The sequence below is a fragment of the Pagrus pagrus genome (assembly GCF_965226575.1).
Source record: "Pagrus pagrus genome assembly, chromosome: 12".
Taxonomy (NCBI): domain Eukaryota; kingdom Metazoa; phylum Chordata; class Actinopteri; order Spariformes; family Sparidae; genus Pagrus; species Pagrus pagrus.
The window spans coordinates 10576148-10593252 of NC_140196.1; the positions used below are offsets into that span (position 1 = coordinate 10576148).

Consider the following 17105-nt stretch of genomic DNA (forward strand, 5'->3'; position numbering starts at 1 on the left):
ACATGTGATAATGTTATTATCTCTATGAAGAAATTGTCATTCTTATGTAAAAACACAAAACAAAAAACAAAAAAATACTCATTGGTGAAAGTACACGTGTCATTATCTTATTTTCACATGTTAAAGTTTAGCTCACATGTGAAAACAGCTAATTGTACGGTGGCCCTGAAGTTCAAAACACAACACTATTAGAAAAAAAGACAAAAGCATTTCAGGAAACAAATGTGTGTTCGCTGTAATATTGTGAGTTGTAAAACGTTATTGTGTTTTGCGACATGTTGTCGTCTTCTCTTTAATGTCGTTGTGTTTTGACCTTCACGGCCGCCGTACAACAGCATGTGACAATGTGCGTAAAGGGAGATTCTCATCTACGAGTTAAAAAAGGGCAGTCACGTGTGAATGTATGTAATTCACATCAGGAAATTTTCCTTCATGCGTGGAAAAAAAACAATTACTTGAAAAAAAAAAGACATGTGATATTCACATGTTCACATGCAACATTTTCACAAGGATGTTTACACACTTAAGAAGAAGGGGTCACTCTAATCAGCTTCAACACCATCATTAGCACCAGTCAGCATCCGATCAATGGTGGCTTTATGCAAGAGTGTGGGTGTCTCCATATGGTTAATTCTGAACCGTAGCCCTAACGCCAGCACCTTCTTTGAAATACATACAATGCATCTAAATGATTCGTTCTGTTTCATGTCATTACATGCAATCATAGCAAAGATCACTTTTAATGATGCACCGTGTTCGTTTCTCCGCGTGACATTTTGTCACGGGGGCAAAAAAAATGTTTTTTTTCTGATGTAATCTATAGCAGTAACACTTTATTATCAGTGAAGCGTGTGGAGTAATACACTAGAGAAAAGCTATATCAGATATTCATCTGAGGTAATTTCCAATGTGTAAACATGGATGTCGTCCTTGATAAGGTTGTGCCCAATAGTCCAGCAATGATGATAGATGACCACTGATCCACCCGTGTGTTATTCAGCGCTCCTCCGAACGTGCTCATCAGCCGCTGGAGATTACCATTCAGCTCAGGTCCTTTTCTTCTCCTCTGTGTGTGCCAGGACAGAGAAATATGAAAAACATATGCAAAACAAGCAAATAAATAAATAAAGGGAAATATATTTGTGCCTACCTGTTGGATGCTGCTTGGGTATAATGATTTCGGGATCGCTCATGCATAAAGTGTGCTTTATTAAATCGAATTCTTTCAGAGCACTTAAAGGAATCTCACTGTGTGTATTCAGTTGGAGATCAGATTATCTGCGGTGTTGTACAATGGCTCATTTTGGAGCTGGTAGCGATTTTGTCAAAAGAGATTATATGATTATATGGGTAAATCCTTTTTTGTCTCTTCTCGTGTAAAAATACAGTGAATATACCTAATATAAACATATCTGCCTGCGTGCTAAAAAACAGATGCGCACAATCGTTTCTCCACAGAAAAACTCAAGTCAGACACCCTCATTTGAATTTTTATCACAAATTCTTGTTTGGAGATGAACGCAAGACATTCACACTCCACTGCACAGGTAAGTTAAAAAGATATATTGATGTTTTATATTATATTTGAACATCACTCTTTCTTTCTTTCTTTCTTTCTTTCTTTCTTTCTTTCTTTCTTTGTCATCTATCCATTTTTTTTCTCTACAATGTTTATGTCTTCTTTCCTTCCAAGCTCTCATCAGCGCAAGAAAAAAAAATAATATGTGACCTGCCACTGCAGCTCACAGCAGGTCTGAAGAGCTGTGACAGGTTGCTCCAGGTCTCAAACTGACACCAGCATCTCCATAAGAAGAAAAATCCAAGATAAACTCAGAGACGCGGGGTAAGAAATATCGACTCATTGCTGGTGTAATGAAACTATAAAAACCAGGCGTATGTGTCAGAAAGCAGACAGAGAGAAGAGAACAGAGAGGCAGGTAAAAGAGGGAATCAGGTGAAGGACTGAGACAAGGTTCACCTCTTTCTTATTATAAGGTGTGATTGATCACAGTATCATGCCATTAATGGTGTTGGAGCTCACATCGAGACGCTGGGATAACAAGGTCATGCTACCACATTATTGTGCAGTGCTGTTCCTCGACAGGGTGGCAATATCCTCCACTTCTGGCTCTCCCTTCAAAATCTTTTCACCCAGACTGACTCAGGCTAATATTAGACATTTTGGCTCCTTTCTTTACTTTATAAAAATGGTTAGGAATCTTTTGAAAGCCTATTTAATGTATGAATGTTTCATGACTGGCCCCGTCCGACTACAACTAAGGAATTACTGGCTTTGCATAGTCATTTCACGACTAGTGTGTCTTAATGACATCTCTGTGGCTCCTATTTAAGACACTAATGGGCAGTAACGGATCTCAAGCTGCGGTGTGTTATATTAAATTAATTATTGATCTCAGCCTCATACGCAATTGATGTCTCAGTCCTTGGATACCTTGTTATTGATGGATCTTCTCTGAGGTTGTAAAGCGTGTCTGAAGCCAAAAATGCATCAGGCTGTGGAGCCTGAAGCGGTAACACAACATGCGCAGACTGGCTGCAATGATGCAATTTGTAGTCCATATTGAAATGAGGGAAATCGATGGGAGATACGTGGAGTCGCATTCACAAGCCGCGGCGTCGATACATGAGGATAATAAGCCCAAATTGTTACGTTCTGTATAAATGGTGGGCATCGCTTCCGCCATATTTTACACTTAATTAGAATGAATTTGTGTTATTGTTACAGCGCGGGCCGTGTAATTGAACAAGGGTTGGTGGACGTGGAGGTCGTGACACATGATCACAAATATGAATTATGAAGGCAGGGAATTCAATTAATTAACGGATGAGTAAATGGAGTTTATTTAAAGGGAAATTCCACCAATTTTTACACATTAAAGTGTGCTTCAAGGTCATGGGGAGGGCTACCGCGTTTGTGAAAAGTAGCATTAAGTCTTTTATGGCTCCGAAGAAGCTGCATGTAATCTGGCAAATTGCCTCCAGTGATGTCACTCATTGGCTAAGTGGCATCGTGGGTAATGTAGGCCCCAGGCTTTGAAAAAGAAATAAGAATGTGTGGAAGAAAAAACAGTCATATATCTGGTTCTGCTGAATGGATTATCATTTGTTTATAAACCGTCCATAATGAGTCCAACAGTGTTACAGGAGCACAATGATAGACCAGTGGGCCTACATTACCCACAATGCAACATAGCCGCACTGGATGTTATTTATCGGATTACATGCAGCTTCCTCTGGAGCCACAAAAGGCTAAAAAGGCAAAAAACATGTGGAGTTACCCTTTAATCTTACATTTAATGTGTGGACGCCTACAGTATCTCTGGAGTTCACATTGTGTTGTGTGTCTTTACTGCTTATTTGTATTTCTTGGCTGTCTCCCGCTGCACACTGCAGCCAGGAACAACAATATCAAGCAGCAAAATGAAAAGGCGCACTGAAATTGTTGTTTCTTTGTCTCGTTCATTGTTATTGTGTGTGCACCTGACCAAAACCACTTCCAGTTTGTTTTACATACTGATAATAAAGTGGCCTCGGAGTTCTGGGTTCTGTGTTTGAGGCTTTAAAGCCGTGAAGATGATTTATCCATCTTGGCAGGCGTGCATTTCTTCTTGTTTATAAACTGAAGAGTTTATGGACTTCTCAGCGTTGGCACTGCTGTCTTTATCTGTCTTTTGGCACTTCTTTGCTTTGACAGAGGAAACAGCTTCTGCCGAACAAAAAAAAACAAAAAACAAACTTTGGTATTTTCAAGTATGTTAACATACAGCCTGACTGAGCTGGCAGCAGTTTTGGAGAACACTGTGCTGCTCTGACCAATAGATATTGCAAATGCAGAAAAACAAGCAGAGTTTAAAGGTTAATCTTTACAGTAAACCGGGCGGACGTCATGCTAACCTGAATTTTCCAGGGCTCACGCTGCACACCTGCCTCAGCACTGTGGAATTGGGCCACATCTGGCTCCGGTCTGTGTATTTGTTTCCCTATGATACAATCCCTCCCTGCTATAAACAAGTCGAGCGAGGCAGTCCTCTCGCTGCTTTTCTTTGGTTTAGGATCCGTCTTTGTGCTGCTAGTCAATCCTGTTCTCTTTTTTTCGGGGAGGGGTGCTAAAAATACTTGCGTGGACAAACAGAAAACAAAAGGGAAAGGAGGGGAAAGAAATACATATTGTGTTGTGTTGCGACACACGAAGCATCCAAGAAATGTTTTGAAATATTCAAAACCGTGGCGCAGCGGCGGCTTTATTTCCACTCTCTCTCCAGTGTAGGAGTTATTAAGGCAGTATTGTAGATGTATATTTCATAGATGCACCCTTAAAAGTCATAACGTGCAGACTGTATACCAACATAAATCAAGCTCTCTGAAGATTTCATCTCGCGCAGCAATAACTGGGTGTGTTTTTTTAGTATTATTATTATTATTTTCTCACACGAGACATGCAGATGAGCCGAGGACTCCGTGGCAACAAGGCCCAATGTGACTTCTTTGAGTAAATCGCCTTTGAGTAAAAAATCCCAGGCTTGGACCTTGGACTTCTAAAGGACGCAGCTCGTGAAAACTTCCTGTGACGGAGCGCGGAGACACTCCCAGCATAAGCCACCCTGCTTTTGAAGCTCCTCTCCACTTAGAATTGAGGTTAAAGGGTCAAATCAAGAGAGGAAGAAAAAAAAACCCCATGGCCTGAAGAGAGATTAGTCAGCTCAGGGTGAAAACTCATTTAACATCAACCAGTCGCCGTGAAAATGTGTTCTTACACCTTTTCACAGTAGCTTGGGCAACGTCGTATTAGCATGAACTACCAATGTGTGCTATTTATTATAGCATGGGGAATTTCTCAATTGAATTCAAAGTGTAAAAAAGGATTAAGGGGCTGCTTATAATCACTGTGTTTATCACTACTTAGCCGAGCGGATGGTTTGACATATGTGTCAGAGTTGACTAATGATTTTTCACTCTCTAATTCATCGCTGTGTTACAGTAAATGAGCTGTAATTCATGCATTGTGTGCGTTTTACACATGTCAAACAAATAATTGGGCGATTAAAATATACTTGAACGGATGTGCGGCCTCGTGTTACATCTAGCGCTCTTTGACAATCGGTGAATGAAAGCTGATGTTCTCCAGACCGACTGTGCCCCGGAGTTTTTGTCCCCGCCCGGCTGACGGCTTGTCACTCCAGCCCCTCGGCTATCCATACGAGTGGGTGACTACAATAGAGTCAGTAGACGGGAAAGACCGGCCTACCCAGTGGCCTCTTTTCTCCTCCATATAGACAACAATATAACGACCCAGTTGTACGATCAGCAGCACATTGATCTCAGGGCACGTCTAGCCTTCGGCACATTTATTAGCCGCTGATCGTGGAAGCCTCTCGCCAGTCGGCAGCCAGACCGCACGATAACAGCGACGTATTTGTTCTCGTCGGAGGGAATTATCCAGTCATTTTGTGGACGTGGGCCAAGGGACGTAAAGCCTTAATGACAAGAGGGTGACAGAAAGTCAAGTGTTTAAAAGCATGAATAAATCTAAAGGCTCTCAAGGGATCTTTTGTTTCCTCTCGTTTTTCCCTTTTCCATCGTTCTATTTTTGCATATTTTATTTCACAGGAGAATTAAAAAAAAAAAAAGTATTTCTCTAGAGTGCACAGTGGCTATTTTCCGTCCTTTTTCTTTGTTAGTCATCTTCAGGTTGCGTTAAAGAAGGAAAGTGTTAGAAGGAGATGGCCTAGGTGTCTGTAAATGCGCGCGCATGGTTTATGATTACATGTCCTTTGTGGAGCACATCAACCATTCATGCAAGAGGAACCACGGCGAGATGAGAAATCCCTTCCGCGCGCTCGCAGGCGGCAGAAAGTGACATTGAACGTTTGTATACAAGCCGAAAAATCTCACGCTCAGCCGATATGCATCTCATGAAAGAAGCGGCGTTCATCATTTCTCGTCTCGGCACGCGGGCCCCAACCCTTCCCCGTCCCCGCCGCCACCTCCTCCCCCCAACTGTGTGACCACGGTGTCATGGCTGTGCGTGGACTGAGAATAATGGCAGGACGGGGCCTGATAAATGAGAGCTGATAAATCAGTATCGCGAACAGAGGCAGAACAATATCTGCTGAAACAGAGGGAAAGCCAGCGGAGAGATATCTGCCCGCAGTCAGTGAGAACACAGGGAGTCGTAGATCAAGGCTGGATGTTGGTGTGATTGCGAGGCGAGAACCCTGGACTGAGGGAACCGGTCCCCAACACTCTCCCTGGCTCAAGAAATCCAAACAAATTGATCCGGCGTCACACTTAGAGGGCAACAGTATAGAAATGAAATTGATTGATTCTTCACAAATGACTAGGTCCATACACAAATACATTAAAGACTGCAAGTGCCCCCCTGCGCGCACACTCCGTCATCCTGCCTGCTTACTTATTCATTCGAAGGTAGCATGCAGGGGCTGGGAAACCGTAAGAAATATGCTCTCGCTGCTGCGGGCCAGAAATTTCTATCGATAGCCTGGGTAGCATCCATCTTCTCAAAGTCCACCAAAGGTCAGGAGCAGCATAACTTAGAAGCTGGTTTGCATTGGATTCTAGTCTGTATTCTGCATGTTTACTGACAGTCCCCCCACGGAGGCTGGGTGGCTCTGTGACACTTGCTCAGCCATCCACACACACACTCAGAGGAGCTGAGGATGGCTGTCTTGTAAATCTGCGATGGTGAGGGGGTGTTGGTGAAAGCATTGTTTCACAGTCAATAAAAGGGGGCCCTGGGGTGCTTGTAAGAACAGCAATCTGCAGCCATTTTCCAAAAGAGAACATCTAGGGAGTACTCGAGGGTCGTAAGTCGAGTTCCTGCTCGTATTTCGGAGTTAATATTTCGGATAAAGACTAAAACAATAATGCAGGCCAGCACATATTGCAGAGTCTAATGGGAAAAAAAGATATGGCGTCACTGGAATCCAATGTGCTCATCAGAGCCAGAACCCACTCCAGGATTGACAACAAAGCCCGCAATGCTAGCCAGCGAATGATGGCACATTCATTATTAATCTATCTATCGTTTTGTATTCCTGAGGTGTTTGCTTTTTCTTTTTTTTGTTTTTTGCTCTGTGCATTTTGTACGTCAAAGACATTCGCAAAAAGCTGGCAGATGAAACCAATGTCATTCCCATCCAACTTAATTAGCTTTGCAAATAATTTTTCCTGCATATTTTAAATTCCCCTCGCATTACTATTTTTATCCGTTTGTCAGCTAGCTAAAATGTGCAAATGAGATACTATTCTGAGCAGTGATTTCAACCCTCCTTGCTGCGCCATATGACAAATAAATGATGAAAATATGCTTCTCACACAATAGACATTCTAATTACCGCTCAGTCAGTCAATGTCAACGATTATAATCCTCAAAATACATTGTCCTTTAATTTCCCATATAATATATTCCCCCATCCACCATCACTCTGGCTGAAGCAGACTCTTCTCCCTGCATTGTTAAACAGCCTCTAACACCACATGTCTATAAATGGTACAGTGTTGTATGTTTTGGGTGTGGATAGTGAAGGAGCTGAGTAGAGCTGAGTAGCGGCTGCCTTTATGTCCCGGGCTCTCTTAGATTGCCAGCTTTCCTTCGGGGATAATCCATGTTGTGAAATTGAAGTGCAGTGCTGGAATATCAATTCTATTTCTTTTTTTCCCCCTTTTTTTTTCCCCTGCTGAGGGTTAAAAAATGAAACAGGAATTGACTGCTTGGTGGATATGAACCCGTTGGAGCAATCTGAACATCAAGATGACAATACGGCAGGGTGGGAGTGCCTGGAGAGGGGTTAAAGCTGGGGAAGAGGCTGCATTAAGAAGTGGACAGCTGTACACCTGCAACTATAAAGCTGCTCATCTGTTATGTGTGATTTAAAGGAGTAGTTTGACATTTTGGGGAAATGCACTTTCTGGAGGCGAGTTAGATGGAAAAGACGCTTTCAAAGCCGGTCTGTTAAATATAAGGCTAAAGCCAGCCGGCCCGGTCGCGTCCGACACAGAACGAAATCCACCTTCCAGCACTTCTTAAGGCTCGCTAATAAGCACATTGAATCTTTTGTTTACTTCCAACAAAAAAACTTGTAAGGGCAACAAAGCTAGATGAAATGATCAATACCAATCTCAAATCTGTCTGTTAAATGTAAGGCTAATGCCAGCAGAACGTTAGCTTGCTGGTTGTGGCTGTCAGTGGGGTGAAACAGTCGGGCTGACTGCGGCCAAAATGTCACAAAATCCACTTACCAGCACTTCTGAAGCTCACTGATTAAAACCGTGTATTTCTTGTTTACCAAGTACAAGAAACGTGTAACAACAAGATGAAAAGACCAATACACAGACTCAAATCTGTCTGTTCGATGTAGGGCTAAAGCCAGCAGACCGTTAGCTTGCTGGCTGTAGCTGCACCAGCCTTTGTGAAGCTCATTAATTAACACGTTGTATCTGTTTGTTTACTTTGTGCAACAACCGTTGTAAGGACAATGACAGTTAGTTAGATGACAAGAGACACTCTCAAATTGACCGTTAAATGTAAGGCTAAAACCAGCTAGCAGAATGTTAGCTGTAGCTGCAGGGTAAGACAGCCAGCCTGGCCAAAAGTCCCCTAACCCTAACTGATTAGCACGTTGTACCTTGTTTGCTTGACAAAAGTTAGATGAAAAGATCAATCCCACTTATATTTAATCTGTCCATTAAATGTAAGGCTAAAGCTAGCGGATGTAAGCGTACAGGCTGTACCATAAAATGGAGACGGATGTGTGAATTTATTAGCTCATTCATCCTGGTAGCATTTGACCGGATTTGTATCTTCGTACTGATCCACGCTAGCTGTTTCTCAGTGGTCCCAGAGAAAGCAAAAAATTCTGAACTATTCCTTTAATGGTGATCTTCCTCTGAAAGTATGTCCTGCTTGGCTGCACAGTTGTTAGCTTTGGGCATGTTTAAGAAGTAAAAAGGATTCGATGAAGCCCTTTTGAGATCCTGAGTCATGAGCCACATCTGTGCCTGCCCAAGATCAAAGCAACAAGTAGTTAGGCGAAGGTTTAAATGGCGTATTAAGGGAAGTAGAAACAAAAGGAAGTACATGAAAACCAGCCGTCTGGCCTTGGAAACCTCAAAGTCTAAGGAAGTGATTTTTTTGCAAAACAAATCTGACTCAGTTGCACTTGAAACAACACCTCGAGGTCAGACGGTTTGTTGTTTAAGATTTCATCTGACTGGGCATGTAAAATTTCATGTTGCCTCTGGCGAGTGGAGTGCATAGCTGTGCATACCCTGATAAGTGATATGCACCAGACAAGGTCATTTAAGAGCAGCTCTGTAAGAAAAACTCCTCGCCTCATGCAGGATGTATGAAAACTACCGGTGTTCTTCAGCGGTACAGGATGTGGAACTGATTAACAGGGAGCAGCTACACTGATTACACCAGCTGAAAAACAAAAGGCAGGTACGGTTCACTGCTTATTCTCTAATAGACATTCATTGCGTTTTGCGTGAGGCGTAGAAAACCAAACTCCTGTCTAATTTGGTTGAATTAATAAGCCGTGTCCACGTCGACTCGACTGGGTGCAAGCGGTGGCTCTGTGAATTCCAGGTCCCAGAGTAATCGCAGCGAGAGGGGGAAAGGAAGGGCAGGTGAAGGCTGAACGGCCAACGTCCCGTGACTTTCATCATCCAAATTCACTGTGCACGTGACGGATGAGCGGATCGTTACCGCTGCTATACCACCATGTGCAGTACACACACACACACACACACACACACACACAAACAGACACATTCTCATCTCCATCCGTCCACATGTCCTGGGAGTACATGCCAGATCCCTCGGGGCAGTTTTTTTGGAGGCATTCTTCACTTTGAGGTCAAGGCCGATCTGACCTATAGTACTTTACAGTACAAATCCCTGATAGCTGACAGGTGCTGGGTGGAATTGGCATTTTACATGATGCTTTTGACCTCGACTTGGCTTAGGAACACACAGATAGTGTTATATAATAGGCGTATTGTTTACTTCTCAGCCTGCAACACACAACTTATCTAGAAACTCGTACGAGCCCGAGGCACTTTGCTCATACACAATGTGTGTAAACAATAAATAAATAAGGATATGAATGATTTATTCTCCCCTCTGGTAAAACACTATACTGTGAACTTTTTTTTTGTTTTGTTTAAAAGCTATTGTCTTTTTGAGATAGATTGCACAAGTCGCAATCTAATTAAGCCTCTGCAACAATGCTGCGTTTGAGTAAAAACAAATAAATAGAGAGGCAGATTTTAGCTCCAAAATTAGCATTTTATTTGGATGGTTGGGGTCAGAGATGTATAATTTGTTTTCCAGTACACATGGTTATCCAACAAGGCTTAAGTCCAAAACCTTTTCCAGTCTTAAAGCTGATTCAGTAATTAGTGCCTAACATGTCATCCCACCCCACCCCACCCCCTTTTTGGTACAAATTCAACAGTTGTGCTGACAAGATCACTACTTTTCAATTTTTTTTTATCGATGTGTTTTCACGTTTTATACAAAAAACTCTCTTAACTTCTACACATTTAATGTCACCCAGATTTTTATTATTTTTTTTCACTTTGTAAATAAATTTGGGAAACAACATTTTTCATTTTTGTTGTCAAGAAAAGATAAAAACATGCAAAAAACTTTGAATTTTGTAGTCCAAATCAAACATTTACAAGTTTGGAACTTTTTGCACTTTTTCATATACTACATCAAAAGAAAAAAGATAAAGAAAAAAAAAAAAACATTATGTACACACATCTTTTTACAGTGAAGTAAAACTTGAAAATATCAGATGATGACTAAGGCAAATGAAGTGTACATAGATTAGACCAAAACAGTTTTTTTGTTGTTTTTGTAAAATACTACATCACTTCAGAAAAAAAAGAAAAAAAAAAAAATCTGCTACAAAAGTATGATTCATAACTCCCTTTATTTGCAACCAGCTGCATAATTTTAATTTTTTAGTGAAAAAGTCTAGAAGTCTAGCGTACTGTACAGTGCTGCTCTCAATTGTGTTTTTCCTTCCCGACCAACCTAACAGATGATCCTTCATTTCTCCGTCTTTGTAGTTTATTTAAATAATCTTCAACAAACAGGAGCATTGTGGAACCAAAGAAAAAAAGCATGTAGAAGCATACCAGAGTGTAACATACTTTGTTTTTGAAATCACTCCAAAAGTCAGTACCATTAAAGCCTTGAACATAAAACTAATCATTTAGATCCAAAAAAATGTACAAAAAGGCACATTATATCCCAGTGCTTCTGTACTGTGAAATTCAAGTGTAACTGAGCGCATTCAATACCAACAATCCAAATGGTGACAGTCCACCAGTGTTCCCTCCCACATCCTCCATAACTGGACCACAGCCTATGCCTAAGCTTTCAACAAGCATATGTATGCGTAGACTACAACAATAAGCCTAGGTTGGTTGTTTTTGAAAAAAATTTCTGAATCAATGTTTATTTTTTGTTTCTTTTCTGTCACAGTTCCATCTTTCAGGGAATATCAGAAGCTGTCCGTGTCCATCAACAGGAAATCTTTCCTTTTTCTTCATTTTTTTTTTCTTCATCTCTTCATCTTTTTCGAGGAGTGGCTGTGTGTCCTAGTCATCACTTCCACCGTACATGTCTGCCAGTTTTCTAAAGCGTGGGCCCCAGTCGTTGAGGTAATCGTAGTCCTGGTCACCCCCGCTGCTGGAGGAGTTGAGGGAGCTTAGGGAGCCAGCTGTGGAGCCGCTGCCCTCGTAGTCGAACACTAGCAGGGAGTCGTACGGAGGAGCGGTGGGGTCATTGTCTGCTGCCTTCAGTCCCTGTACAGAATGAAAAAAAAAAAAAACACGGTTAGATGAGAAGATTAAGTCACGTCTGCAAAGAGGCGGGAGCCTCGCGACCCCCTCCCCTCCTACTGCTGAACACAAACAGGCTAATCTATCCAAAAACCAGTCAGTTGTTCAACCTCCACTCGTTCAGGAAATAAGATTAATCAGGCTCTGGTGTTCCCTCCTCTGTGTTTTAGTCAGAACTCTCCTGATGTTTCTGGGATGTGGGATTATCTGCTGCTTGATCAAAAGCCAAGAGTGAGCATGACCAGCAGCCTCAGATGACTGGAATTATTTCTGCTTCTCCAGTGACCCTTGTGCAAGCCCCCCTCAGTCTTCAAGGGCTTTCGACAGGCAAAACAACTCCAGCACTGACACTTTTTCATCTATAATTTAGACAGTAATATCTTGTATGTATGTAATATCTAATATATCGTATTTATCTAACATCTGCCTAAACATTTAGCAGTAAGCGCTGAGCTCAGCCGAGGCTGAGATGAGAGGAACATGAGCGTCTCTGCCACGCATGCGTGTCTCTCCGTGTTATCTCGAGGCTCATGGTGCTTGGTGGGGGTGCTCCTATTTTGAAGATTGTGCTCGACATTCCTAGAAATCCTCATCGCGTCATGAGAGGTCCTTATGGATTGTTATTGATTTCCAGCCCCATCCCCTAACGGGACTCTAGAGACTTGATGGATTGCTAATCTAGGAGTTGAGATGTGCTTTGGCCATCTACCACGTTGGATCCAAGCCTGGTTTCTCCCTCTTATCGCCACAACTGAGGCACCCAACAAATAATAAATGAATTAACAGAAGTGGAGCAACATAACAGTGAGAAACGAGACCTCAGCTCATTGGGAACTTGTCGAAGATTTATAGTTTCCTCTATGCTGCCATTATAGCGCTGAAATGCTCTCAAATAAAAAGATGGATTGAATTAAAGTGCCTGGGCACTTAGCGATTATTTTCCACTTGTTAGCTTTCGTTAAGTGTTTGCTCAGGGCTGTGGTGCTGATAATTTGGTGGGAAATATGACAGATGGATCGTTCATTACAATTACAACCATAATCGCTCTGCTGGTTATAGCCCCCTTCCATCTACAACCAAAACCCCACTGGCAGTTTCATAAGGTTAGTCAATCACAGAACTCAGCCTCGTAATTTCATTTTAACTGAGTCATCCACCGTGCGGGAGACAATCACGACTTTTTCAGTGAAATGGTGAACCACTCTCCCCACTTTTTTTGGAGTCACTCTGTCCCAGATAACAAAAGAGACGTGTAATAAAACCCACTGGTATTTCTATTCAGAGACAACCTTGCCGGAGCTGAAACGAGGCACCGTGAAAAACAATGAACACAATCACTTCGGCTTTGCGGCGCTGTGTCCACCTGTGACCAACAGAGGTCATGTCAAGTTAGTGCTAATGTATCTAATATGCACCTCCCCCTCCCCACTGTGAGAACAGACTAATAGACGTTTGTTTGTCCGACTGTGGCTTAAAGTCTTTACGCTAAACCTAAAATTTCTTGTCCCTCTAATTTAATTAAGAGCCACAAGCTCCCGGGGCGTGTGCACATTACAGGATGGAGATCAGACCCCTTTTTTCCCCTCCCCCACCCGTCTCTGTCTCCCTACTCCTCTGGCAGCTCGCCCTTATCAGTTGGGTCAGATTCCAGCTCCGTGTGAGCGCTGGAGCTACCATGACTGAGCTTTAGCGACAGTCAAATCTGGGGCTAAAAACAGATCAACATTGCCTGGCTGCAGTGAGCGTTTTCTGGGTCAGGATGCTCAGACTTGAAAACGTCTCAGAGGTCTTGTGAGAATATTAAAATGACAAGTCCAGTGAAGGATGGGGCGCATTGTGAGACTGCTCTTCATTGAGCGGCGCGAAACATTAAATTCCACTCAATATCAGCTGTTACGACAAGTGTATTAGGTGTATTCATGAGACATGGCGAGAGTGAAAATGAGTGGTGCCTGGGTTAAGGGATCTGAGAGATAGATGGTCGGGGAGCGGAGCTGAAAGAGCGAGTTCTAATCTAAAAACATGGGCGCCATCCAAAAACTCGGAGAGAACTCCATTTGTAATGCTGTGAAACTCTTGTCTGTTGGAGCTTGTGAAAAATACATGACTGCTCTTTTCATTTTACATTCTCCCTTCATGCTGGAGTCAATGATGGCCTCAGGCAAACGAGGGCACTCTGAACAGTGCACTCCGATAGAAAGCCAATGTATTGCTTCTCTCATCTTCCATTTCTATGCTGACACGTCTGCAACTCTACGTCGGCGGAGGGTGAGGAGAAAAACAATTACATCCAACTTAGTTAGCATCATGTGCTTTTTGGGCTTTATGTATGTCTGAGCGGATATACTGTGTGAGATGAGAAAAGTTTCTGCTGGGAAAAGATGAAAACAATTCAAATAATAATTTATTCAATTTAAAGTTTTTTTCTCTCCCAAGAGAAGGCTGTGCACAACTGCTTGATATGAAGTCATATGAGCCAAATTGTTTATTTAGATACAAGTTGATTATAAGAAAGTCATTCAGCTTGAAAATGAAATTCAAGCTTTTTGGGGCAGCACTGATCCTTTCATTTCAGCTCCTCTCCGAGGGATTTGATTTCACCACGCAGCACAACAATCTCATTTTTTGCAATAACTGTTGCTGGACGGTGCGCTTACCTCATTGATGAAGTCTCCGATGTCTCCAGGGTGGGGTGCTGCTGACCTCATTGGGTACTGTGGCTCGGGGTGGAGGGGTCTCTCGTCTAGACGGCGGATTCCCACCGGCTTGATGGCATCAGGCTCTATCGTGTCCGGCTGCTGGAGCTGACTCAGGTCGTAATCCTGGCGAGCACATAGACAGATGGGAGTTAGCTGAGCGGCGTGACGAGACCCTAAACCGAGTGTGATTATTTAAATTGATAAACACATCCTGTGCCGTGCGGAGGAAGAGGAGTTCAACTGAGTGGAGGAGATTTTAAAGTTAGAATGCAGCGGGAAGAGTTGAGGGAACACAAGAGAAACTTTAATCTTCTTGTCTGTGAAGCACGAGCCCAGGGACAATTTGACACATTAAAAGAGCCAGCACTGAGGGGGTCCAAGCTGAGGACCACATCATACGCTGCAGAGTGTTTGTACTTGTGCAGGCGTGCTGTAGGAAGGATGTGCAGGCGACTGTTTTGCTCTAATCAATGCCCAGACACGGGATGGTGGATATGCATAAGCCATTCCTAATCCTATTAACATTACCAAGGCAACCTGAATGGCTCGCAGTTTGTGCAAAGTCATGGGCAGGGAAGAAGGAGGAGGAAGAGTGGGGGGAGAAAAGGAGTTAGGGGAGAAAGAGAGGCCGAGCTGGGCTGAATGACTGGATGGTATCACGGTGACAGCAGATATGATAGAGAAAATGCCATTTGAGAATCAGGGTGTGTGCCTAATAAGCGTGCATGATGGATTGTCCCTCTTTAGAAGATTTTCGGTAATCCATCCATCTCTAATATCCCCCTTCAAAATTGTCTTTGCTCAGTTGCACATGTACCTACACACACAAACCTGCATGCACGCTCACTGCCAGGATAAAAAGGAAAAAAAAAAAAAAAAAAAGGCTGGAGAGGCTCCAATGTAAAAATAAAGATGAGAATAAATATAAACCATGTGATGGTGCACAAACAACCCAGATATACAAACACAACACCTACTCAGCTCCACACTAATAAGTATCATCTCCAATCTAAAACAAACACATTGATTATTCATGTGTGATTTGATTTCATTGTGAATGACATTAACCCTCAAGGCTAGCTGGGGAAGTACGATGGTCATACATCACGCAGTAACAACCATCCATCGTCTTAGATGCATTTCAGTCTGACTCCTGTTCGACCTTCTCTGAGGTCACACACCGGAGGGGTCAGGAGTCGGTGACAGGAATTGCAACGGAGCCAAATAATGGCTGAACTAAGCAGGAAGGTCTAATGATATACCAGCTCCCTTCAGGGAATCGAATCCTCACACGTACTCTGGCCCGCTGAAATGGCTGCCCCTGGCACTTATGATGACCCACATTCAAACATGCGAGGGTGAGCATCGCTTAGCCTTGCAAGTCGTGGCTGAGCAAGTTTAAACAGGACCCAGTTGATTATTTTAAAAGCTTGTTCTTTTGTTCCTACTGGTAATTATGGCTTTCTACACACTTATTTAATATGGAATCTGGGAATGCAGCAAAATCGCTAGTAATAATTCCTGCAGGGCAAAAAAACATGAGTAGTCTAATGATAACACAGAGTTAAACTCCAGGCGAGAAGAAGAAAGATAAGAAAGGCTAAATTGTTACCCAAATTGTCCTTTAGCCTTTAATTTGATTGTAAAGCCTTTTGGCAAACAAAGTGGTAAAGATAATCTGGCTAAAGTGCTGGCTTGTTTCCAACATTTCTTCAGTAGTTTGACATTCAATAGTTTGACTCATTTGCTTTCTTGCTGAGAAGTCATTGAAAAGACTGACACCACTCTAGTTTTGTCCGATCGATATAAGGCGGGGGGCGCCAGCAGGTTAGCTTAACTCAGCACAAACACAGAACAGAGGTGCTGGTAAACAGATTTTGTTACGTTTGGACGGATTAGCCGTTTCCCCCTTTTTCCAAGGAATTTATAACTGGTTATGTAGAAGTCTCAGTTTAATACTGATGCCTCTACAGGACAAATGAGACCATAAGCATGAACAGTGGCTGTTTCTGTGTAGTTTGCATGAACATTTTAATGCCTGTGGGATTCCAACTCATCGAGGTTGGATGAGTCATAAGACTATTACTATTTTTATAGCATTTCTCAAAATTTTTGAACTGTTCCCTCCGATGACCGCTTGTGTTTCGTGCCCTGATGGACTTACAAGTGGAGGTGTTAATCCCAATTCTTACAATAACTTCCTATTATATGTCAGATTGAAATAATGACCCCAAACCCAAGTTGCAATACACTGGAATTATCCTGATATAACATTAGAGATGCTGCAGTTCCTCTGAAATGTTGAACTTGTTTTTATCTCTGGTGACAAATACATGAGGCACTTATACGGTCTGTGAAAACAGGTCTGATTCGTTTTGTTTCACTTACTGCATGAGATTGAAAAACAAATCAAAAAATTTTGCAAAGCATGCCTCCAAAGCCACAATATCTATGGTTAATGTGCAGCAAATTATTCAGAGGAGGTCACTGGAGAAGACGATGACTCAT

At 42.5% G+C, this 17105-nt stretch overlaps 1 protein-coding gene across 1 annotated transcript in view; it reads right to left on the bottom strand.

The window, feature by feature from the left end:
* Positions 1-10586: 10586 nt before the first annotated feature.
* Positions 10587-17105, bottom strand: part of cdh2 (cadherin 2, type 1, N-cadherin (neuronal)) — a 64017-nt gene continuing 57498 nt past the window's right edge. The window contains exons 15-16 of the mRNA XM_084369969.1: positions 14556-14720; positions 10587-11862 (exon numbers count right to left, since the gene is read on the bottom strand). Coding sequence (XP_084226095.1) covers positions 11656-11862; positions 14556-14720 — 372 coding nt within the window. The 3' untranslated portion in view covers positions 10587-11655. The remainder of the gene's footprint in view (positions 11863-14555; positions 14721-17105) is intronic.